General features: G+C 39.0%; 1 protein-coding gene across 4 annotated transcripts in view; it reads right to left on the bottom strand.

Moving 5' to 3' along the window:
• Positions 1 to 25,012, bottom strand: part of LOC129771144 (hexokinase type 2) — a 96,159-nt gene that overhangs the window by 59,822 nt on the left and 11,325 nt on the right. Inside the window, exon 1 of one of the 4 annotated variants that reach the window (XM_055774544.1) lies at positions 21,854 to 22,550. The exons of 2 other annotated variants lie outside the window; for them this stretch is intronic. In XM_055774544.1, the coding sequence (XP_055630519.1) occupies positions 21,854 to 21,907 (54 nt within the window). In that variant the 5' untranslated portion in view covers positions 21,908 to 22,550. Of the gene's footprint in view, positions 1 to 21,853; positions 22,551 to 25,012 lie in introns of those variants that run through there. One more of the 4 variants, XM_055774543.1, reaches the window with a different exon arrangement.

Below are 25,012 nucleotides of genomic sequence, written 5' to 3'. Positions count from 1 at the left end.
TTACTTTTTGTACTTGCGAGATAGTTGAGTTTTGTCTTTAGAAAAATTGTAGACCTAAAAAATTTTATGAAACTATTCCGAAAATACATAATTTCTATCTTTTAATACTGCAGATACTGTGTTTCTTGAAAGAGTATTTTAAAACTGGGTTTGAACTTAAATTGCATCTAAATTACATTATATCAACTCGATGTGTTCCACAAAGTTATAGGTGATATTAAAACGCATAACTTTGCCGAATACACTAATAGTTTTTAATGACACCATTTCGATATACAGTGATTACGAAGAAAAAATATGTCACTTTTTCTTATTAAATTATTCACATTCATACTCAACGTAATTTTTTTCTTCAAAGTTTGAAGTATAACACATAAAGGGTGTGTCACATCAAATTGCATCACGGAAAAAAACGCTGTAGAAATTCGCCCAGTAGACCGTTCCTTTTGAAAATTTTAGACAGTAAAATCAAAACTATTAAACAACTTTTGGCATTTTCTTTTTATTCATACTTCGAGCCCAAGCCCGTATGCTCGCACCTTCCTCTTTACCCCGTCCATAAGGTTCTGTACAACGTCAGGTTGTAGTTTTTTTTTGAACAGAAATCCATTTTCTTGAAGTCCGCCTCCGATTTGACAACTTTTGGGTTCTTCCGGAGGGCCTGCTTCATAATCGCTCAATATTTCTCTATTGGGCGAAGCTCCGGCGCGTTGGGCGGGTTCATTTCCTTTGGCACGAAGGTGACCCCGTTGGCTTCGTACCACTCCAACACGTCCTTTGAATAGTGGCACGAAGCGAGATCCGGCCAGAAGATGGTCGGGCCCTCGTGCTGCTTCAATAGTGGTAGTAAGCGCTTCTGTAGACACTCCTTAAGGTAAACCTGCCCGTTTACCGTGCCGGTCATCACGAAGGGGGCGCTCCGCTTTCCGCAAGAGCAGATCGCTTGCCACACCATGTACTTTTTGGCAAACTTGGATAGTTTCTGCTTGCGAATCTCCTCTGGAACGCTGAATTTGTCCTCTGCGGAGAAGAACAACAGGCCCGGCAGCTGACGAAAGTCCGCTTTGACGTAGGTTTCGTCGTCCATTACCAGGCAATGCGGCTTCGTCAGCATTTCGGTGTACAGCTTCCGGGCTCGCGTCTTCCCCACCATGTTTTGTCTTTCGTCGCGGTTAGGAGCCTTCTGAACCTTGTATGTACGCAGGCCCTCCCGCTGCTTGGTCCGCTGGACGAATGAACTTGACAAATTCAGCTTATTGGCGACATCCCGGACTGAACTTCTCGGATCACGTCTAAACTGCTTAACTACGCGCTTGTGATCTTTTTCACTGACGGAGCATCCATTTTTGCCGTTCTTCACCTTCCGGTCGATGGTTAGGTTCTCGAAGTATCGTTTTAGTACTCTGCTGACCGTGGATTCGACGATTCCCAGCATCTTACCGATGTCCCGATGTGACAACTGCGGATTCTCGAAATGAGTGCACAGGATTAATTCACGACGCTCTTTTTCGTTCGACGACATTTTTCCAAATTTACGAAAAATTGACAGTGAAGCATGGCCAACGTGATCTATACACTCTTATCTGATTTTAAGCGAAAGCTGAAGATATAATTCCTAAAAATTAAATTTCTACAGCGTTTTTTCCGTGATGCAATTTGATGTGACACACCCTTTACTATTAGGTCGTAAAGAAAGTTCTTGTGGTTTTTGCTACCTATATTGTAAACGATGTATTTTGAAATAAATTTTGCCTATAATCCGTTGATGTTATATGTCATTTAGAAGCGCGTTTTTTGCGCTATCTATTCATTGAAGTGATCAAACAGCATGGAGAAAAAACAAATTCGCATGATTTTGTTGTTCCAGTTCGAGCTAGGTCGAAAAGCAGCGGAGACAACTCGCGATATGAACGACGCGTTTGGCCCAGGGTCCCACTAACGAACGTACGGCACAATGGTGGTTCAAGAAATTCCGCAGCGATGAGGAGAGCCTTGAGGATGACGAGCGCAGTGGTCTGCAATCCGATGTTGACAACGACCAACTGAGAGCTTTAGTCAACGCCAATCCACGCACAACTGTTCGAGAGATTGTTGCAGAATAGTATGTAATGCCTATGATAATATCCAACCACTTGAATAGGGAGGTCAATAAAACTCGATAAATGGGTGCCTCACGAACTGCACGAAAATAAAACACCGTTTTGAGGGGTCTTCTGTGCTCCTTCTGCGCAACAATAACGACCCATTTCTCGATCGAATTGTGACGTGTGATGAGAAATGGATCCCCTGCGACAATCGACGACGTTCGGCTCAGTGGTTGGACCGCAATCAAGCTCCACAACACTCTCCAAAGCCAGCACTTCACCAAAAGAAGGTTATGGTGACTGTTTGGTGGTCTATAGCCGGAGTCATCCATCACAGCTTTCTGAATCCGGGCGAAACGATTACGGCGGAGAAGTACTGCCAACATTTCTCGTTGGCAGAAATGTATTGATTGTAATGATTTTTATTTCGATTAATAAGGTTTATTCTAAGCGGAGTTATGTTTGTTTAAAGTTAATGGTTAAAAACAGCAACAAGTTCACAACAAGTATAATATTAAAAAATGAGCATTTAAAATACATTATTAAAAAAATTAACATACCTTGAACTTTTTCTAGATCGATTTTCACGGAAACTTTTTGAAATGTTATTTCTTCACTCTTGATGTTTCTTTGACAGACAATCGATCTGCACAATTTCTGTGCCAATGGTATCCGATCTGTGAATGAGAATGCGATGCCAAGCGATCGGGGCGTCCTTAAACGGTAACTGGCCGAACTGACAGAGTTATCAGCCCCCACAATTGCGAAACCAATTGAAAGCGAGCTTTCTATTCAACTGACATCATAATCCGTACGAAATCGTCTTCATAAGGAAAGTCTTAAGAGCAGAGTAGCACTTAAGAAGCCATGGTTGTCCGGATAAAATATCAAAAAAAGATTGAAGGGGGCGCAGGACCACATTTCATGGACCAGCGATGGCTGGAATAAGGTGATTTGGTCAGACGAGAAGAATGTAATGCTATTTGGGTCTAATGGTATCACAAGAAAATGGCGGCGAACCGGTGAAAGTTCGAAAAAGGAGCGTTTGCGGCCTGCAGTCAAACATGGCGGTGGTGAGTTACTTTACCAATATTCATTTTCCAATCAACTGAGCATGACTTTGATTTTTTTCTGCAGGTAGAGTCATGGTGTGGGAATCTATGGCTACATCCGGCGTTGGAGAACTTGAGTTCGTTAATGGAATTATGACCAAGAAGGTTTATTTGGACATTTTGAAGCGAAAACTGTCAGCGTCTGCACAAAAGCTAAAGTTGGGGCGCAGATATACGTTCCAACAAGAGATCCAAAGCACACCCCAAAGCTGGTTTTGCAGTGGTTCGAGGAAAAGTGTATCAATGTTATGGACTGGCCAGCACAGTCTCCCGACCTTAATCCGATCGAGCATCTCTGGTCAATTTTGAAAGTCTCTAGGAGCAAAAACCAACAAGCATCCAGCAATTGCGTCAGGTAATCTCAACTGAATGGGACAAAATCACCCCGGAAACTACTGCTTGTTGCTTGTTGAGTCGATGCCTCGACGATGCCGAGCAGTTATGAAGCCAAACGTGGTAACACGAACTGCTAAAACTATGTGAGCCAAATGGGTGGATATACTTTTTTTGCGTAATTTTCCAACTTTTTCTTAAACATCATGTCTTCAATGCAAGAGAATTTGTTTCTTTTATTTTGAACTCGCATGAATTGGCTTTGTTTTTACATAAATAATAATAAACTAAACAACAATTAACCGTGTTTTAATTTTCTGATGGGCTTTTTGAAAGAAATCTAATTTTTCACTGGGGGTGGATAAACTTTTTTCTCATTGTATATGTACCCATCGAAGCGCTAGTCCAGTGGATCGAAATTTTATGTGTCATTTTACCTGGGAGACTTCACAAGTTTACACCAATCTATTTCGGAAAAGATGGTTGCGGAAGTACCTGCCGTCGATAGGTCGTCAAGTGAAATGGTATTACTCAGGAAAACCAATCCAGAGCAGTGACGTTGAGGTCTGACCTATTTTGATTGACCAAGAAATTCGTAGCCGAATTTCCAAGTAGCCGATGGCCAAGTACTCAGTGCAACGGAGAGGACTCCACACTATTTTTCAGGTGCACAAGTATGAAACAAGTATGGATTTTTTTGAATACGTTTATTGCATTAAAATATAAAACTCTACTTCATTCGAAGTATTTTCAATCGATGACCATACATTTCCCATTCCTCTTGCGATTTGTTGATGTCTCGCCAAAAGAACTGCCATTCATCAAGCCACATTTTCTTCGTAAAAATTATAGCGCAATTGCGTGTCCCACCGATGCAAATAGGAGGTATTCGGAAGGAGCCAAGTCTGATAAGTAAGTCGCACATGAAAGAACTTCCCAACCGAATGACATAATCGTTTTCTTGGCCAGTTTTGCAATGTGTGATGAAGCGTTATCATGCAAAAAAAACTTTTTGCTGTATTTTTTGTATTCCGCTAGATTCAAAATGATCATTTAGTGTCGGTAGCGTTCAGTATTAACGATTTTACCAGGATTAAGTAGCTCATAGCAGACTAAAACCCTTCTGACTTCACCAAACATACAGCCCTGTCTTCCGTCCATAACGGTTTGGCCGTGCAACGGATGACGGATGGTCCTTCTGGACCCACAGTCTTTGATGATTAGGATTGTCGAATAAGATTATGAGTTGTTGCTGCGGCTTAGTGTCATCTTCATCCAAAATTGTTTGTGTTCATCATACAGGTTTTCCACGCTCTTCGTTCCTCGCATCAAGTAACCATTTTGTATATTTTTTACCCACTCAACACACTGCTATTATCCAAGAGTATGTTCACCTTTAAGGTTCGACAAACATTCGATATGATTCTGCAACAGTTATCGTTCAATGGTAGCTGAAAATCAATGCAAATCATACAAACCGCACACAACACTCGACATGTTCAAAGCTCTTCAAACCTATGCTGCAGGGTGAAACTCGTTTTGTTTTGAGTTGTTAGTGTTATTTATAAATAAGAAGTAACAAAATAAAATTACTACTCGCAATTCGTATATCATTTATCGTTAAAAATAAACGTGTCGCCGAATCCATAAAAGCGTGAAAGCACGATTCTATTAAAGACGATTCACAACGGAGGCAAAACCACCGATTTGGAAATGATAGTTCGGTTGGGGATTTTATGAACAATGCACGGGAAAGTACCACGTTTTGTAGCAGGTGACCACGTGTTCCAAAACTTATCGAGCAGCACTCGTGTCGATGAAGTTATCTGCAACGACCCTAGAAGGTCACTCATGGGCAACCATATATTGAACGGACATGTTCAAAATGAGTCGGCTTGATGCACATAGGTCAAGACGGTTTCTCCTAACCGTATATCAATTTGAACCATACGCGGGATAGGAACCCCAAGTATGACAATTTGTGCCATTATTTTCACTGTTGATTACACTGTGAACTTGCGGATTCTTTCGCTATAGCGAAATTTGACGTTTGACATGGCATCCATACAGTTCAACTTCATGATTTGTTGGCTCTAATGAGAAACGACAATTTCAAACCAACAGTTGCATTCCAAGGTAAGGCCCCCACATATTCCGACCCTTCCGCTGGAGATATCTGTGTTCTCGAACAACAACAGCTTGAACAGCACAGTTTGAGACTGTTTGCGTTGTATACTGTTTCAGAGGTGTAACCACACAACCAGAGAGCACACTCCGTAGACCGTGATGTTGTGGTGTGTGCAAAACAACGACGAGCCTCTAGCGTCACGATTGGTCGTAAGGGAAAGAGGCCCGTCATTCGAATCCGATGCCCTCGTCTCGGGCCAACGTGCGCCAGCTCACGATATACACATATCTCTTCTCACGCCGCCGCCGTCACCACTGCTTCCCGTGGTCCTCGGAGTGTTCTGTTTTATTTACTTTTTTCCGGACGACGACTACGATTGGCTGGCGTCCAACATGAACAGCGCACAGGAACGATTTTTCATGTTCAAGTGTTGGAAGTGTAAATATAGCCCCCTGATCGAAAGTTGTCGGACACATTTCTCGCGTTGGTCACACTTTGAGAACTTTGTTTGGCATTCGATACCGTCTGGTTCCATCGGTTTGCAAGGATCCAACGCTGCATTGTGTTTTTTCGTAATTCATTCGAATCGAATTTTAATTTGCAATATTGAATCGTTCCATTCGTTATGGATTCGATTCAGTTCAACGATAAGCGGCTATTTTTCTATCAACGTTTACACACCGGACTTCGCTTAACTGCTGTTGATGCTCCACTGTACACACAACAGAGAGAAAGGTCATTTAGAGGTGCCTCTTGGCAGGTTGCGCTCTCTGCTCCGAGACACTGGAAAACCACATATTTGTTGTGGTTTTGTTGAGTACAATTGAGTCATGTGGGGAAAATCATAATTGGACAATGGCGAATGATGTTTTTTGTTTTGATGATGGTAATTGAAGCAATGTCATGCTCATTGAATTTGTTTACGTTCGGATGAATTGAAGCCAGAAATACGTCAGATGCTACGATGCTAATTCACAGCAGTTTCCGGTTACGATTACCGTGTGCGCCAACTTGCATCACTTTTGCTGTCACATACCACGCAAGAGCATGAAATCGATTTCATAAATGTTTCCACGTGCTTTTCCCACTCTGGACTGTATGTGCAACACTATCAAACCAATCCGTTTGGTTCCAATCAATGAAAAAGCACACACAGAGAGACAACGTGAAAAACCTCGCACACACACCGAAGTGCGAGTGCCATTCATAACCTTGGTGTGTGCGTTACCAGGGAAGCACCTCTCGCATACAGAAACAGTTCCCGAGTGTGACTTTCAAGAGTGCGCATATCTTTGACGTCACCGAATAAAAAAAAACGGGAGAACCGAGTCAGAAATTTCCCAACATTTGGAGAAAATGAGATCAGATTCACAAGGGAGAGAGCATGCTTCAAAATCCAGACACCCACGCTTTTATCTCCTTGTGACTGGGGTGTTTTCGCATCGTACGTCTCTATACCCTCTGTTGTACCCACGGATGGAACCGACGCGTGTGCTTACTGTTGCACTTTTTTTCGCGAACTTCAAGTGCCTTGCCCGCCAGTAGCCGCTACCTAATTGACAAAACGTTGAAGAATTTTTTGCACGTCGTCAATTAGTAGTTCTCGTGGCGAGGCAGGGCGAGATGAGCAATACATTGTAACCTCGAAGATGAAGGCACGTGATGCAGTCAGCGGCGTCTTTCTGGGAATTCGCGATTGACGCAAGCTAGAGGAAAAGTAGAGGCTACAAGAGGCACGGGGGTCGCTGCGAAACTGGTTCAGCACGGAGCCAGAGTATGAGGGTGTTCCCAAGTTCAGATACTCGGTGTATGTTTACGGTTTCATGGATAGTGGTATTTAGCGAGCTATCCTAAAAATTTCAAAGCAATGAGACATTTCACCGTAATTTATCTTCCTCTTTAAGGACTTATAACATAACAACGACATAACGTATAACATTGTTCTATTCAAAGCAGCAAAGAAGAATAGGGACGAGTTCAGCTTGTCCGTTCCGTTTCAGGATAGTTCAAAGACGTCTGGTTGAGGAAGCAGCTCATTGGTAGAGATTCCAGAAAGGTTCCGATACTTATACGGGAGCATCTTCCAGCAAGACTGGAATTGGCGAAAGAACTTCTAGATCAAGTTGGCCCCAGAAGTGCTGAGAAATAGCATTACTCAACTGCGATTGAAGATCATTCGAAAAGTCAAGGCTAATCCCAACATCTCAGGTTATGATTTGGTAATACTTGGGTAGCATTTTCCATGTTCCAATATACATCTTGGAGTGCGAGTGTTGGATTCTTTTGGTTCTGCAATACTTGTCGCTTGAATTGGTGTTCTACAGTATACAGAGGTACCTCAAAAATACCTGACTTTATATACATATATAGAGGTACTTTAAGGATACCTGACTTCAGGTACAATTTTGACATAACGTAAACAAGTTTATTATTTTTGTACCCATAACATCCGGTTGAATCAACGAGGTGTATTTGTGTTGTTGGAGTTTCAATACTACTTTGAAAACTGTTGGTGTCTTGATTGTGCAAGGCGAATAGTTTGTTTAAAGATTGCATTAATAAAAAAACATTTTTTAATATCGCTACGTTTTGTATTAACCGACATGTCTTCAAATGTTTTTCAACGTAACTTCTAAACATATGTTTTGAACATAATGATGTATTTGGAAAAGTTGTTGGAAATTATAAGCAAATTCATGAAATTTCATGAACATGACGGTGTTACATGACAAACAAATTAAAATGGGCTATTTACTATAAAAAAGACAATAAGTTAGAAATATTTTTCAAAATATCTCGAGAATGGATGCTTTTAGAAGGCGATTGATATTGAGCTTATTTGTTTTAAATCACATCAGGATTCATAATTTGTGATTAAAATTGATTGTCAACATACAATAATTCTAAGTTTCGAAAATTCATAAAAAATCTATGTCTCACAAAGTTTGTCAAAAATAGTTTTACCATCTTGGAGTCATTTCTTGAATTTTCTACATGACTTCTATTTTATATGATAAAAATTTTATAAAATTTATAAAGCAATTAAAGTTTTTTTCTTAAATAAAAAAAAATTATAGGAGGTTGTGTCCAAGATACGACCGCATTGTTGACGTAGAACTACGCTGTTGTTTTATATAAGTCGCTTGTTTATACCTTCAGATATTATTCTATAATGCTGTGAAATTTTAGAAACAACTGCTTAGTAGAATAATCCGTGAAATGATTTTTTCATTGTAGAATCAGTTGACGATAATTGTTTGATGATTCATTCTTGCCCTCGCAAAACAATCGTATGTCGCAATTTATTTCATGTCAATGCATTGAAAATTTACCTCGAACGCTATTCCGGTGGCCTTTTTCGAAATTGACATAGACTCGGCTACAGTCGATTATATACATGTTGCACCAGCACCATTATTCTATATCTCATAACTACATCAATATATCTTTGGAACCGCATGTAAACAACAACAATGACAACACTTGCAAGTATCAAATATCATGCTACATGTTATTTAGTATTGCCTCAAAGGAATCGCACCTCTAGATATCGTTCGTACAAACTAAGCGTAAACCAAGCGCCAAACAAGCGTTCACCATAGCATGCATACAGAGCCATACATTGGTGGCTTGAAACTACTAGCAATATAAACATTTCTCATCATTTCGCGCTATTCTCAAAAGAAACGCTTCTGTTAATATTACTGGCCTCGAAAAGAGTTGAATTACTTTCTCATGCTCGAGAGAAGCGCAGCTGTCACCCTTAGCGGAGGAAGTTTTGCTACTGGCAAGCAAAACCTAATCACATACGAAATTCCACGCCTTCAATGAATTTTATTCTTTAGTCCGCAAAAATACAATCGCTAACTGGCAACGCAAGTGGAATGAAGATGAATTGGGCCGGTGGTTTCACTCGATTATCCCTAAGGTTAGCCTCCGTGGTTCAAAAGTCTGGACTTGAGTCGGGACTTTATTCGCACCTTCTCCCGACTCATGTCCAATCACTGTTCGTTAGATGCACTACTCTTCCGTTTCAATCTTGCCAGCAGCAATCTCTGCGTTTGTGGCCAAGGTTATCACGACATCGAGCACATTGTTTGGTCGTGCGAGGTGTATCTGGTCGCCAGATCGAATTTAAAAAACTCCCTTCGGGCCCGAGGAAGACAGCCCAATGTGCCGGTGAGAGATGTGTTGGCTCGGTTAGACCTTGATTACATGTCCCATATATGTTTTCCTTAAAGCTATAGATCTTCGTGTGTGATTGCCCCTACATCCTTATACCCTCCTTTCCTTCCTTTGCGGGTAATTCGTCCCCTTGCTATAAATAGTAGAATAAGTTGAAATGTAAATACACTATAGATATACGAATAGATTTATAAGTTGAGTGTTCATCAACATTGTTACAATTTCCTTATATCCCATCCTTCTCCTAAAAATATGTCACCCTCCTAAACTCGAGTACACCGCGAGTAATCGGTTTTCCACCTTACTAACCATAGATGTAAGAAAATTGTTTATATATATAGTTTTAAAATTTTATTAAAGAATTCGGCTCCTTTAAACTTAAGTAACTGAGCCTGTAAAAATAAACGAATTAAAAAAAAAAAATGCCGAATGGAGGAGAGCGCTTCTGTGTTCTCACATCACACGCACACATTATTGTTGTTTTTTTTTTTGCGAGCATTTGCAAATACATTGTAGATCTATATGGATAGATTTAGAAATGCGGAATAATGGTGCTGATGGAAACAAATATAACCGCCTCATTCAATATTCATCAGCCATTCAGACAACAACCGGCGAATAACGGCGGCGTGGCTCCCAAAAGGGATTTACTTTATTCAGCTTCCATGTTGAAAGGGCATGCCATTTTCTTCTTTAGAATGCATTCTCAGATGATGCATAAAGCAAACGTAGTGCAAAGCTTGCCCTGATGCACAGAAACTAGAACCAGAAGAGAGTTATTATAAAGTCCATTTGCCAAAACATTCAGACAGCCAGAGCGCAGAGGTTTTTTCTCGACGCTGTATCCTCTCGGAGAGAGAATTGTGAATGAAAGAGGTCAATTCGCATTGCGATTCTGATTTTTCGTTCTCCAATCCGAGGTGGATACTAGATGAAAAAGTGCTACGCGTCGGTTTTTCTACCATTAAGAGAAGAGTGTTTGTGTATGATTAAACCACAGATAAACATTATTATGTGTTGTTAATGGTTGTTTGTACCACATATAGAATTCTCTGTTCTCTGTGACCAATGATGACATGTTTACTGAAATGATACACCCGCGCGAGTTTAATGCCTAAACTGAGGATACAGTCATCACTCACCAAAGCGAAACCATGCGCTTTTCCCTTTCACCAGCGAATATATAAAGAGCCAGTGTGCGCTAGTTGGGAGAAATATTAGTGAGTCACACTCTCTTACAATCTCTTTACTCTTGGGAGCTTGAGTGTGCGAAAACCTGTGTCCAGCACTGAAGCGCGCAGATCCACACTCTGCCACACTGAGGAGTACACCGAAGAGTGCACTGAAGAGTAAACTGAAGAGTGCAATCTCATTCGACATTTAATCCACACTCATGTTTCACCTCGGCTACCTTTTTCAGCTAACCACAGCGCTGAGTTAATTGAAAGCCACTTTTGTTTTTTTTACCTGTGCGCATCCACCAGAGCGCCAGCAAGAGCACCACAGTTAAGAGCTGTTAAGAGTAAACTCTCCAGTGAATTTATCCGCTGCACTGTAGAGAGTTTGTGCGCTCTCTTTCCACACTTTAGCACGTGTTGAGTAAAAAAAAATTACCTTCCACCAACTTGCGCTCGCACTTATCTAGAACTATGGTACTTATAGTGGTTTAGAGAACGCTCTCGTTAACCACTTCCCGTATTATTTAAAACGTCACACATCAAGTGATTTCACTAGCCCGCTGAGCGTTCTAGCGCCCTCTGTTATTCAAGTACCCACGAGTGAGACTCGATGTTATACGGGAAAGGGTTAAGAGTGACTGAGAAGGTGGGTGAATTCAAGTTTCTCTTCGCTACACAGAGGATATGGACATCACTGTCTGTGACTGCGGTGTATTTATGGAAGAAGAAAATACATTACGTGCAGTCGCAATCAGGACACAATTTTCTAAATATGGTCAGCCACCAAAATTTTCCATTAAAGAGTTATTTCGATGCATTCTAAAGTCATATCCGCGTATAGATTTGTATGATTCCAAGAGAGATTTTCGGGTATTCCGATCGATCCTTCAAAATTCCTAAATTCGAGCATTGTTTTCGGACTAAAGTGGGTTCGAAGCTCAATTCAAGCCGGATGTGAAGAAAGTATTTTTCTAGTGGTGAGAGATGTTGTCTTCGGTGGAAAACTTGAGGTGAACATTTGTTCCGCATCGCTTGCTGTCGCCGCAACCACCTCCAAACAACCGATTCGATGCGAATTTACTGTTGCCGTTCTGCATAAGGTATTGCGGTATTAGCATAATTTATGGATTAATTCTTTGGGAAATTGTGTTTCTGGGAGCATGGTGATTTTGCTAAGATACTGAAAAACTACATGGATTTTAAATGCAACTTGGTGTTGCTGTAGACAACAAGCAATCAGCAGTACATGTACAGTACAAAAATTCCATTCTTAAATTTCTATATTTTGTGTTTTGCAATCAATTTGTAGGTCTGGGCTAAAAATTGGCCGGTTGTTTTCTTCGCAAAGCCTCAGATTGACAAATTATTCCTCCAGCGACCGTTGAAAGTTTTCCAGAAATAGTGCGTGCACGATTGTATGACACTAAATCCAAATAAGTGCTCCACGATCACTATCTCAAGAAGAAAATCCCCGATTCATTTCGGCAGTCATCCTGATGGCGTTATGCAAACTGAACCCGACTGAGCGTCGAGTTTATTTGAAGTGCAAGATCATGTCAATTTTGTCGTCGGGAAAGTCTTCCGCAGCCTTGGGTTCATCATTAAAACTGCGCGAGATTTCACCGATGTTCATTGCTTGAAGTTTCTGTTCAGTGCTTTAGTTTACAGTTCAGCGACTTGGAATTCTTACCTGTTTCTATAGAAGTATTTTACCGATTCTCGTCTCTGGTTACGAATGCAATACCCTCGCAAAGTCGACAATGTACGTCGATAATAAACGATACATCACACATCGATCCGGTCACTGTGTATTGTAATACATCCGACTTCGAGTGTTTGAGAGTCTGCGTTACAGAATCACATAACTTACCACAGAGAATCATTATTATTGCCCTTTTCCACTAACAATTAGCCTTCCATGATAATCGCAGGAGAATCGCGCTATAGAGGAGAACCCTCTGGTCGCGAATATAATGCTAACATTCCTTCCCTTCCTCTGATGGCTGTATGCGGTCGGCATCGCTATCAAAACACTTGTACAATTAGAAAGGATTGCAATTCCAAAGTTCCAATTCAGTGTATTCTATTTGCAATTTCTCAACTACGAAGTGTACAGTCTACCCAAGCTCGACGAACAGCAAATTTGTGCCCTTCTTCCAAGACATGTGTACCACTATAACTCAAAACAACATAACAGATGTGTTTGAGACACAGATGGAAAGATCAACCCATTCAAATACTTGTGTAATAATGTAATATCATTTTTCAGTCATTCTTATAGAAAATAAGCAATGCAAACAACGCAAGAAAGTAAATTGAACGGATGGTTTTATTGCACCTGTGTGACACAAGGAGTTCAATGGAGATATTATCAGCACAACAGCGTCGAGCATAGCCAAGTTTCCAATGTCCAATGTGTCATTTCAATTGAGAATCGTGCAAATCATGTGCTCCGATACAGTACGGGGAGATGTTACATACTTCAGAAGGTCGCTGAACTCGCCCCGAACGGCGCTTGTGTTCTTCGAAGGTATGTCGAACAATGCTGAATCATCCATGAGAGACATTCACGTGATTCGCGGAACATCCATGCGCAATTAACTGCCCGTACGTGTGCTTGCAATGGCACAAGGGAGCTGAATGGAGAAGTATTGAACGTTCAACGTTCAACGTTCAACGTCCAATGTACTGTACTGTGCACTATCTATAGAGTCATTCACAATTTGAAAGTAATTAACTTGCTGAAAGCAAGTTTGTCAAATATAAATGTCCGGTTCCAAATTCAGTGGAGTTGAAGTTGTTAACCTTTAGCCCGAAAAAAAGATATTGGCAGTGGGTACAAATCAGGTCGCCAGCAATTATTTGCTCTCAATTTTGTTCCCCTTGCCAGTCAACAATTGGAAGCAGACGCCGACAATTTATTCCAAATCAGCTACTCAAGGATGTCAGGCGGTTGAACGGTGTGATGTGATGACGATCCAACAGTTTATTTTCAACTAATTCGTATTTATGTGGGTGATTTTGTGTGATACAAATGAAACATGAACGCACACTGAATGTGTTGTGCATCGATAGTCATAGAGCCAGCATGTAAACAGATCAGTTACTAGATTTTTATCGATGTGAATTTTGATCATTTGACGACCAATCCAATTAATCGAACCTGCCACAACAGCAAACCGGAAGGCAACTGCGCAGCAAAAGGGTTTGTCCTGACTCAGCACCTCACGCAGAGAGATGGAGTGCGGCTTGTTTGTAAATCATTCGCGCTGTCATTCTACCCATACGTTATTAGTTAGTGCAGTGTTCAGCGCAGTATATTTAGTTGAAAGTGCACACAACACACAATCTACTGGTTGACATTGGAGATGTAACTTTTACGCGCCAATGAATAGTGGTGCGATAGGACTATTACGTTCTGATGTCGTTTAATTGGAAGCAATCCATGTGCTCGAATTGAACAAATTATCAACGACAGAGCAGCGTTTTGGTCTGAGGTGATAACACATCAGCACCATGCTTCACATCATCTCGGGTGGGAATTTCACCATTTACCATTCTGCTTGTGCACTCCACTTCGTTGGCCTTCCGGGGACCGGTATGAACTGGTAATTTCGGCTTCTATGCATACTTGCGAACCGGTTTGGGCAGCGAGAAACTCAACTGCAAACATGACAAATTGGTACTTCCAAGAGGGAGTTGCCATTTGATTTGGAAGGTTTGTATGAGGTAAATATGCGGTTGCATTCTATAACGAAATGTATTATTCGGCGTGTTTCTTTTTGTTAGATTTAGCACGGTCAAATTTGCAGCTCCGACAATGCCTTCAATGATTCACCAGCTGAATAACCGGAAACAGATATCGATTACCGTCGTTATCTTTATGAGTGATGTTTTACGACGGGATGACATGTTGTTCCTGATGACGGTAAACAACGCAGTGATAAGGGACGTTATCTCACAATATATGGGAACTGTTTTGATCATGGATCCATTTTCTAGCTGTATCCCTATTGATGCAATTCAATGGGACATAACCAGCGATCTCATGATTTGCTATTCTGAATAAAAATGACCTAGATAAAAGATTAACATCACACAAATCTGTATTTAAACGAATTCCCGCTCGGAAGTCCACTCAGTTATGATTGCGTAGCGCTTGATGTACGATCGCTGGAATGTGTGTTCCCCTAACACCGATTTCAAAACTAATGAGCCTAGGGAAATCGGCGTTGCAAAATACATGCAAGACGCGGGTACTTATGTACTCGCATACGTTTCTGCCGACCGGAATGAGTTTCCGCAACACAGATTTCAAAACCAATGAGCCTAGGGAAATAGGCGTTGCAAAATATGCAAGGTGCGGATGCTTTCGAATACAACGCTTTGGCTCGGTTATTGAAGACTGCATTGGAAGATATTTCTTCATGACATCAGCTCACTGAACTTCTACGTATACCGTTTGGCAAAATGTTGATAACATTTTGCCGCGATAACGTTGATTGAGCAATATGCGTTCAACTTACATTTTAAAATCAAAACTGAATGCCTGAAGTTCATCACATCAAGAAAATTTGCAGTTCGAGAAGTATCCACTCTTGGGAGATACAATAACTTCAGAGGGAAATGTAAAATACGTTGATCGTTTAGCCATTCTTCCGTTTACATATTTTGGCAGTCCACGATAAGTGAATTAAATGAACAAGGCATCAAGCCATACGTCAGACTTGCAACGAAGAACGTAATCTATCACAACGCATAAATTGACATAAATTGGGATTTGTTCGCAATTGAATTCATAGATTGTTTCATCCAATCACTGGTTGATTCAATAATTACTCAAACGATTACTAAGTCAACGGTAGTCCTACGTCAACCTTGCGGTTATGTCTTAGGTATAACCCACCCATACTTTTTTCACCTAGAACGATGAATCCAACAACAGATGATCGTTATTGAAGGAAAATTCCCAGTTATTCTAGAAGTTATGAGGCATGTAACAAAATCTGAAACAACTGAACATTCAAGACTTAATGAACGTGCATGTGTTGTAGAGATTTTGAGGAAGCGCTCCCTTGTTGTGTTTAGTTTATTTGGTTGGTTAAAATCCATTATTTTCACGTCAGATAGATTTTAGCATCATACATATCAAGCCAGGGGCTACGGGTTCTAGCGAGGACATTTTTGGTCAAATAGTTTTTCGACTTGCACGGGTGTTTCCGAACCACCCGGATACTCAGGATCTCAGGAAACAACCAAAGCATGTTATTTGACATAAAAATCTCGCAATGACCAAGTACTCATAAAACAAATTATCAAAAATGCCGACCTTCCTTGTTTTTTTCAGGATTTTCAGACTTTTTAGCAAATTTCCCGATATCCTGAAAAGCACTCAATTTTGCCTGATTTTTTCAGAAATGACCCCGATTTTACTTGATTTTTGCACTTTTTACTATTGAACTTAGAGTACAATTCCAAATAAAATCGTCCAAAAAAGGCAGATTTTAAAAACATGTATTTTTGATTCGAATGAAAGTTTGTGTTTGGGTTGGAGGAAATATGAGGTACCTACCTATAATGTGTATAAAGTTACTCATATTCAAACATCGTTCATCAGTCGAACAATCTTCCTTATAGAGTGAATAACAGTGTACCACAATGGACTACAAAAATTTTTTTTCGTGTTGAAGACCGTTTCCGAAAAACGGTAAGAAATGTTCATCTGAAAAACGTTTCTTAACCGTGCCAATGATTGAGAAACTTAAGCCAATGGGATGCAATATCCTTTTAGATACATCTTTAAAAATTTGCGGATCATGCCGTTTATCTGTATACTCTTCCAAACCAAAGCAGTGTAATACTGAGGAGCAGATCAGTACAGCAGTAGGAAATACTTTAGAAGAAGTACCATCAATAGTTTCAGTCGTTTCAGCATCTTCGCAAGATTCCTAAAACAGCAATATACCAGAGTATTCCCGAGCGTACAACATTGAGCTATTCAACAAGGGAATCGCCGGTATTAACGTTGCACCAATAATGGCGAAAAGATTTGGACAGGCTAGTTACCCTGAACAAAAATTCAAAGAAATTTCTAAAGGTATTAAAAGAAATCTATTTTCCTTTTCACATGAAGAAGACGAAGAGTCGAACTTTAAACAAAAAGCAAAAGAGTTTGATGAGATTATCAATCAGCTCAAAGAGAAATTTGACCATACAGAGACAACAAGATCAGAAAAAGTTAGAATTTTAACAGTTTAACAGTCTTGGTCCGTGCAAAAAATGAAAGAAGAATTTGGCGTTAATAAATATATGGCAATTCAAGCAAAAAAACTGGCAAATGAAAAAGGTGTATTGTCGACACCACATAGCAAAATGGACCAAGTTTAAGTGAAGATGTTAAGAATCATGTTTCGGAATTTTATAATGACGACGATATCAGTCGATCATTACCTGGAGAAAGAGACTATTAGCGAATTCGTTTTTGTTCAGTTTCAACCCCAGTGACGCACTAACTGCTGTCAAAACGTTTTTTTATTCACTCAGTTTCGCACTCAGTGTCGCACTAGTTCGCCCCGAAAGCTGTTAGTTTCGCACTGAGATGTTTCACGGGTTGGCACTCGGGTTCACCAATACAACTATACTGAACTGTCAAGTTCCGAATATTGTTTTGGAAAATCTAAAAATAAAGACTATGAAAATGGAAAACCTGCTGCTTTTGCTTTTGTATTATTGGAATCGTAATCCAATTCGGATTCTGATTTTGAAGAGTAGAGTAGACGGCATTAAGCTACGTGTGCTTTCATTGGGAGGTGAAAATAATGATGGATATTCAGGTGGAATAAATTTCAAAATCAAAATTATGAATGAAAATTTACTTTAACGTATCGAATATTTATTTTATGTGATTAAATAAAAGTTTTTTTCCGATATCGCAGAATATTGAACGAAAACTGTGTCTAATGATGGTTTTATATTATAATAGTAATTATTTGTGGAACAAACAGGAAATGCATCGACAAATGGTTAAGTGAGTGTCAGAACTACATGTGTTAGGTAATCAAACAATATTAAGTAAAAATTTTCATTCAAACTTTTATATGTTTACACTGCACTTGGCCCTTCTGATCTGATGGAGAACAATTTACCTCCCAAGCACTAATATCACCACCAGACGTCGACACTGTACATTTGCCGTCGTAAATATAAACAAATCAGACTATATAACGCACACCAACAAACCACCGCATTCGTGAAACTGAAAACGTTTTTTTATTACAGAGTCAGTTTGGCACTGACTCAGTTTTAAAAACGAATTCGCTATATGTTTCTGTAGCCAAAGATGGGAAGCGTCAACACATCAAAAAAAAGGTTATCAATAACATCATTACGGCAAACTTTCAACATTCAACAACATTTAAGGAACTTAATCCAAATTGCAAAATTGGATTTAGCTCTTTTGCAGCAATGCGTCCGAAGCATTGCAAATTGCTGAGTAGTTCAGGAAATCATAACGTTTGTGTTTGTACATTCCATGAAAATGTAAATCTTATGCTTCATAGTCACAAAAAATATTTCTTTAACATTGAATGCAAAGAATTTATGGAAAAAATACTATGTAACTTATCAAATAGAATAAAATACTGTTACCTTCGTGAATGTTAAAAATGGCCAACAATGGACGAGTTTGGAAACTGGTTTCTAGATGAGCTTCAGGAACGCAATTTCATTGAAATCACTTATGCACAATGGATTTCTACTGATCGATGCAACATAGAAATTCTTGTAAAAACCGGTGGAAGAATTTGTATCGTATTTTTGCGAAAAAATAGAAAAATTACTTACTCATGATTACATTAAAACACAACAGTCCACATTTCTTAACAATATAAAAGCTAATTTGCAAGAAAATGAGGTTGTTGTGATTTGCGATTTTTCCGAAAATTATTCATTTGTGCTTCAAGATGAAGTTCAAAGTCATCACTGGAACAATGATCAAGCAACAATCCATCCATTCGTTGTTTATTATGAGATGAAAAAGGTTCTCTGGCAAATTTAAGCTTTGCTATATCTGAAGTTTTAAGTCATGACACAATAACTGTGCAAGTATTTATTTCCAAATTGGTAACATTTCTGAAACAACAAATGCAGGTAAAAAGAATAAAATTCATGTCGGATGGTGCTGCATCCCAGTATAAAAATAGGAAAAATTTTGCGAGTTTATGTCAGTTTAAATCGAAATACGACATTGACGCTGAATGGCATTTTTTTTGCAACATCACATGGCAAAGGACCTTGTGATGCAATTGGTGGTACATTAAAACGGATGGCAACAAGAGCTAGTTTGGCTAGGCAGTGCAGTGCTACGAGTGCAAAAACGTTATTTGACTGGGCTAGCAAGCGAAAAGAAAACTATCTTACAAAATTGTCATTTTCATATATGTCACGAGAAGAATACGATCAGGGTGTGGAAGAGTTGAGTAGCATGTATGATAACACCAAACAAATTCCAGGTACCCAAAAGAATCATTCTTTTGTACCTGTATCCGAGAATGAAGTAGCACAAAGTTGTACTCTAACGACAATGCAGCAAGTTATCATAATGTGTATAGAAATATAAGAAAATAATAAAAAATTAAAATTATATACAACAAAATTGTTAGTTGATAAAAATAAATGCTAAAAATTCTAGTATTATTATTAGTATCTCTTAAACTCCGATAAATATAGGAATTATTTGACCAAATTGTAGAGAATTATATTTTTTCCTTTTATAAATGTTGTGTTCTGCTGGCGCAATATGTATAACATGTTAAAAGTTTGTATTAAGATAAAAAAACATGTGTTAATATCGCTACGTTTTATATTAACCCACATGTGTTCAAATGGTTTTCAACGTAACTCCTAAACATATATTTTTACCATGATGAAGTATTTGGAAAAGTTGTTGGAAATTATAAGCAAATTCATAAAATTTCATGAACATGACGGTATAACACGACAAACATATTAAAAGGGAATATTTACTATAAAAAAGACAAAAAATTAGAAATATGTTTCAAAATATCTCGAGAATGGCTGCATTTAGAAGGAGATTCATAAAATCACATCAAGAATCATAATTTGTGGCTAAAAAAGATTGTTAACATACAAAAATTCGAAGTTTCGAAAATTCATAAAAATTCGATGTTCCACAAAGTTCGTCAAAAATAGTTTTACTATCTTGGACCCATTTTTTAAATTTTCTACATGACTTCTATTTTATATAAAAAAAATTTAAAAATATGTATTTTGGATATTGCAAATTAAAGTTTTTTTTTGTAAATAAAAAAAAGAGTACTCATTTTTTTTCTCATGAAACTCAATGTACATTTGGCCAATTTTGTTTGATTTACTCAGAAAGTCCTCAGCACTAATGTAGTTCCTCAAAAAACAAGCAAACGTGCTCTAACGGTGCGTTGAATGTTGTAGTACATCTATGGTATGAAAGTTTAAAAATCGGGGAGATTTTATACCGATCCGATTTTTGTTTTAAAGTGGCTTTAAACCTCCCAGATCATTCGCCTCTAAGATTTTACACCCCAGTTCTACGTATTAGATGTGTCAACCGGTTCATGATTAACTGAAGTTCAATAAAACAGCCTCAGGTTCCATAATTGAATCAGTCCGCTCATTTTTTCGCAAGAACAAAAATGGTTGCTACATATGATCATCAAATACGAGAAACTTACTGTCTATTCTTCAAACAAAATATACAATTCTCAAAAGAGATCCAAAATATATCTCTTCACATCAAAATTATACTCGTCATGACAGCCAGAAAATATGTAGTTTGGGACAGGATTTGCTTGGAAAATTAGTAAGCTCACACAAAGACTCAGCGGACATGAATATGTTTATCTTTATCTATCTATCTTTGGTTTTCGTGAAGAAAATACACTTGTAAAACGCAAAACTAACCGCCGTTTCGTACCTATCAGCTGCTTTACTTGACTGTAGATAAGTTATTATTATGATTTACGCCGTACTACCTGCAAATAAATTCCCACTACTACCATGCTACCTTCTAATAAGATAAATTTGAGAGCGAATTCCATCCTCGTTTTATGCCTTTCTACTGCAATAGCTCATAACTCTAGATTTGGTTTTCTCGCATAATTCACGTTGTTTCGAATGAAATCGAGCCTGCATCGCAGAATTTACTCTCGCAGTTTGTGACATGTTGCATCAGTAAAATCGTTGATCGTTCTGTTTCAAACTTCACAACGTTTTCAATTAGTGGTTAACTAACTCTCATTCATGCAAACATCGATTCATACTAAATTCTCGATGAGGTAAAATACGTTGATTTCGTGGAACTTTTTCCTCTTGCGTTACAATTTGGACAGATGTGACGCAATCTATTCCTCTCTTTGTTGTTTCATCTACAGACATAGCTGTAAGCAAAAAATCAATATTGACTTCGTCGAATATGACTGAAATTCAGCGGTAAAATAAAAAGTGTCATTGAACATGCTTTTCAAAAGGCCTATCTCTTCCATCGCACGCGAATGCATGACCTGTTATATCACCCAAACCCCCCGAAGAGCGAGGTCGCCCTGCTCCAATTATCCAGAGTATCGCCCTCGCAAACGTCCTTCGCCAGTAGCCGCAAGGTCAGTGACGTCTAGGGTAAGGCTTCCTTCCATATTATATCCACACTGCCCCAGGGCACAAAATGTGTTACCTAACGCTCGTCCCACAAATGTCACACACCCCCGCCCGCGCTCTCTCACACTTTCTGTTTGGGAAATTCCTTGTCTCATCAAAGTGGGTGATTGCAGTGCTACTACTTACTTCCTTGCTAACTCGATCCACGTGCAGATCCATAAAAGGCTTGACCAAATCCATCTCGTGTGTTCTTCCGGTGGGAGCGTTGGATGCTGTCCTCTGGTCTAATGTTGCACCAATCACACTGGGCTCTACCCGTTTGTGTATTTGTATTCCACTCACTTGCTACTACCGGAGGCTTCTATTTGCTGCAGAGTTTGGCTAGCCACTAAACAACTTCTTGTGCGAAGTGCGATTTCCTGATGTATATTTTTTGTTCGCCCCCCAATACTTGCACGGGGCGTTTATTCAGACCGATTCGTTACAACTTTTTTCCTTCTTTCTATTGAACACGGTCGCGCTCGCGATTGATAAACTTCTGCTGCTGTTTTCCACTTCAATACCCGCCACTTGGAGGTAAGACAACTTGCACGGACAATGAAAAATATTTATATTTTGAATTTCGCACGGACCTAATCCTTCACCGCCAATGAGACTTCCCTCTGTTTGCACTACGCGTACAACTGACGACACTCCACAGTTACGACGAGAAAAGTAATCCAATTTTCCACTCGCTAGATTCCGATTGCTGGTGCGATAATCTCTGGCAAGTTTTCTTCAGACTTGACGAGGATACTAGTTCTAAGTCCTCCCGCAGGATAGACTGTGAATAACTACTTTCGGTACCGGCGTGTCAAAAACAACTGCGAGAAAGTGAATTTTGATGGAAAATTTGTCCAGGAAGGTCACCTTGATGAGAACTAGTCGCGCGGGCATTAGTATTGGTTTATGTTCTGCTTACTAAACTGATAGCATGGGCGAGTTAGTGGACATGTGTGGGTCTCCGTCGTAGCCGACTGCTGTTGCTGTTTTGTGGTATGATATAAATAAAATGCCCATGCTGCTGCTGCTGTGTGTGTGGGTTACTCGGTACCGTATGTTGTCACGCAAAATACCGCTGTGTTAACGGCGGGATGTGCAGTTGTAGTGCGGGCCAAACAGTGGTATCAGTCTCACCAGCTCGTTTGCGTTGTTTACAAAATTCAATTTCATCTAAGCATTTCGGTCGCGATACATGCTTCATCAGTTTCATTTCTTGAAAATGTCGAACGCAAATTATAAATTATTATTATTTGGGATAGTGGAACAATCATATTGTAATTGAGTCTGCCATCTTTTGTATATAAACCAGTGTTGAAAATATTCACGTTCACGACATTTAAATTCGACAAATTTCTGCCTTTCTTGTATTGCTAACCTACTGCTCAAGCGAGAGTCGATAAATATGAAACAACACTATCAATGAACCCCAATGGAATGAACATCAACATCAGCTTGCCATGAAGTTCATTTTTCATTTGCATCTTCCTTTTCGTCATGGTATTCGTAAGGTCGAAAATGAAGATCATTGCGTGTTAGTGAAAATCAAAGCATAAAATTCAGCGTCACCAATTGAGAGTGAAATCGATTAATGGTAAAGGATGGCAATTCATCACACAAAATTCTTGTTTTTGGTGACTTCGGTAATGGCTCTTGCTATGTTTTATGAATCTACTCACCATTGCCCGGAAAAGGCATACACCACCATTTATATGTGCAATGGGTGACACGTTTTCAATAAAAATTCACTGCAAGCGATGATGATCAATTTAACGTTCGTGATAATCACCTGAAATTATTGACAGTACTGAAAGTGCCTGAATACAGGCTTTTCGAAATTCGTTCATGCTGTTTTCGATCAATATACCAGACAAAGTTCACGCGTCTCGACTCTTGTGTTATACTCATTATGACAGATATGGTGTAGAGTTTCAACAGAAGAGAATTCATTCGATACTGGGAAAAATCAAATTCCTTCATTCGTGAATAAATTTTGATAATTTGTGGCACTGATATAAACAACATCATATATTTTTGAATCATTGTTTGTTCTCTTGTTAAACTACACTGCGTTTCATAACTATAGAACCACTCCATTTTCCTGAGTGTCCAGAAATATGTAAGAGGTCGTCCATATACAATGTGGACAACTTTAGGGGGGTAGGGGGTATCAAAATGTCCACGCTTGTCCACGGAGAGAGGGGAGGGGTATAGACTATGTCCACGCGGACACAAAGAATAAATATTTTTTTCAAATATAATCACCGATACACTTTAACTTAAATAAAATCTATTCGCTATTCAAGAATTTTTAAACTCCGCTCAACCTAAGTATTCCGTAATTATCAATAAACTGATTGAGTTGAGAGTCAGATATTTACTGAGAGTGCATCATATATATTTACTAAATCATTGGACTTCTTCACTGAAATCCATATTCTGCAAATAACTCAAGTAAACTGTGAACAACCGAGCTATTTCCTATGATCCTATGACTTTTATAGTTACGGGCTATACATAGACGTTCATAACCAAAAACTATAAAAATTAAACAATTCCATAATGGTTGAGTTTTCATGATATTATGCATATGGTTTATTCATCAAATATAATTTTCTATAGATTTTTTTCTAACTCAAGAACAGTTAGTTTTAGAATGAAAATGTCTGTATAGTTTTCCATGCAAAATTACGTGTAAAACCATTTTTTTTGTATTACTTTTCTCGAAAAGTAACAATTTTTCAAAGTATTGGAATGTTTCAATTTCTAGGATTTAATATTTACATTTGCGAAAGATGATTCATGCACCACTAGTCGTCATAATTTCCTATGATCTTCTTATCTCTCCACGCTTTTAATCTTTTGTTTACACCGAGTACCGTTATCTATTATCCATAGAAACTGCGTATTAATTCATGATCAAATTCACTAGACATTGAAATTCGTACAAAAGTAGTGTAAATTATTGCATGCGGTTGGATAAAGTATTTAGTAAGATCCCTCGCTGTGGTGGCTGAGAGCAGACATACGACCGCAAAAAGTTAATTATTTGCAGAATGGTCGATAAGGATTTGAAAAATAATGAAATATTTTGATACGCTTTCAATACCCTTTGAAAATTTCCCGAACTATGGCGGAAAAGGTTTCGTATTGCGCTACAGACTAAAGGTGAATCTGAAATTCAGAGTGAAGATGAATCGGCATTTGCTGTGATCGATCATATTGCGGAGTGGGCAAAGATCTGCACTCAACAAAAAAAAATAAAGGACCAGAATGCAACATCAAAAATTTGGAGTGGGTTTTGGA

The sequence above is a fragment of the Toxorhynchites rutilus genome, chromosome 2 (genome assembly GCF_029784135.1).
Source record: "Toxorhynchites rutilus septentrionalis strain SRP chromosome 2, ASM2978413v1, whole genome shotgun sequence".
Classification (NCBI taxonomy): Eukaryota; Metazoa; Arthropoda; class Insecta; order Diptera; family Culicidae; genus Toxorhynchites; species Toxorhynchites rutilus.
The sequence above is the reverse complement of the archived record's forward strand: the minus strand, read 5'-3'. Positions and strand labels throughout refer to the sequence as shown.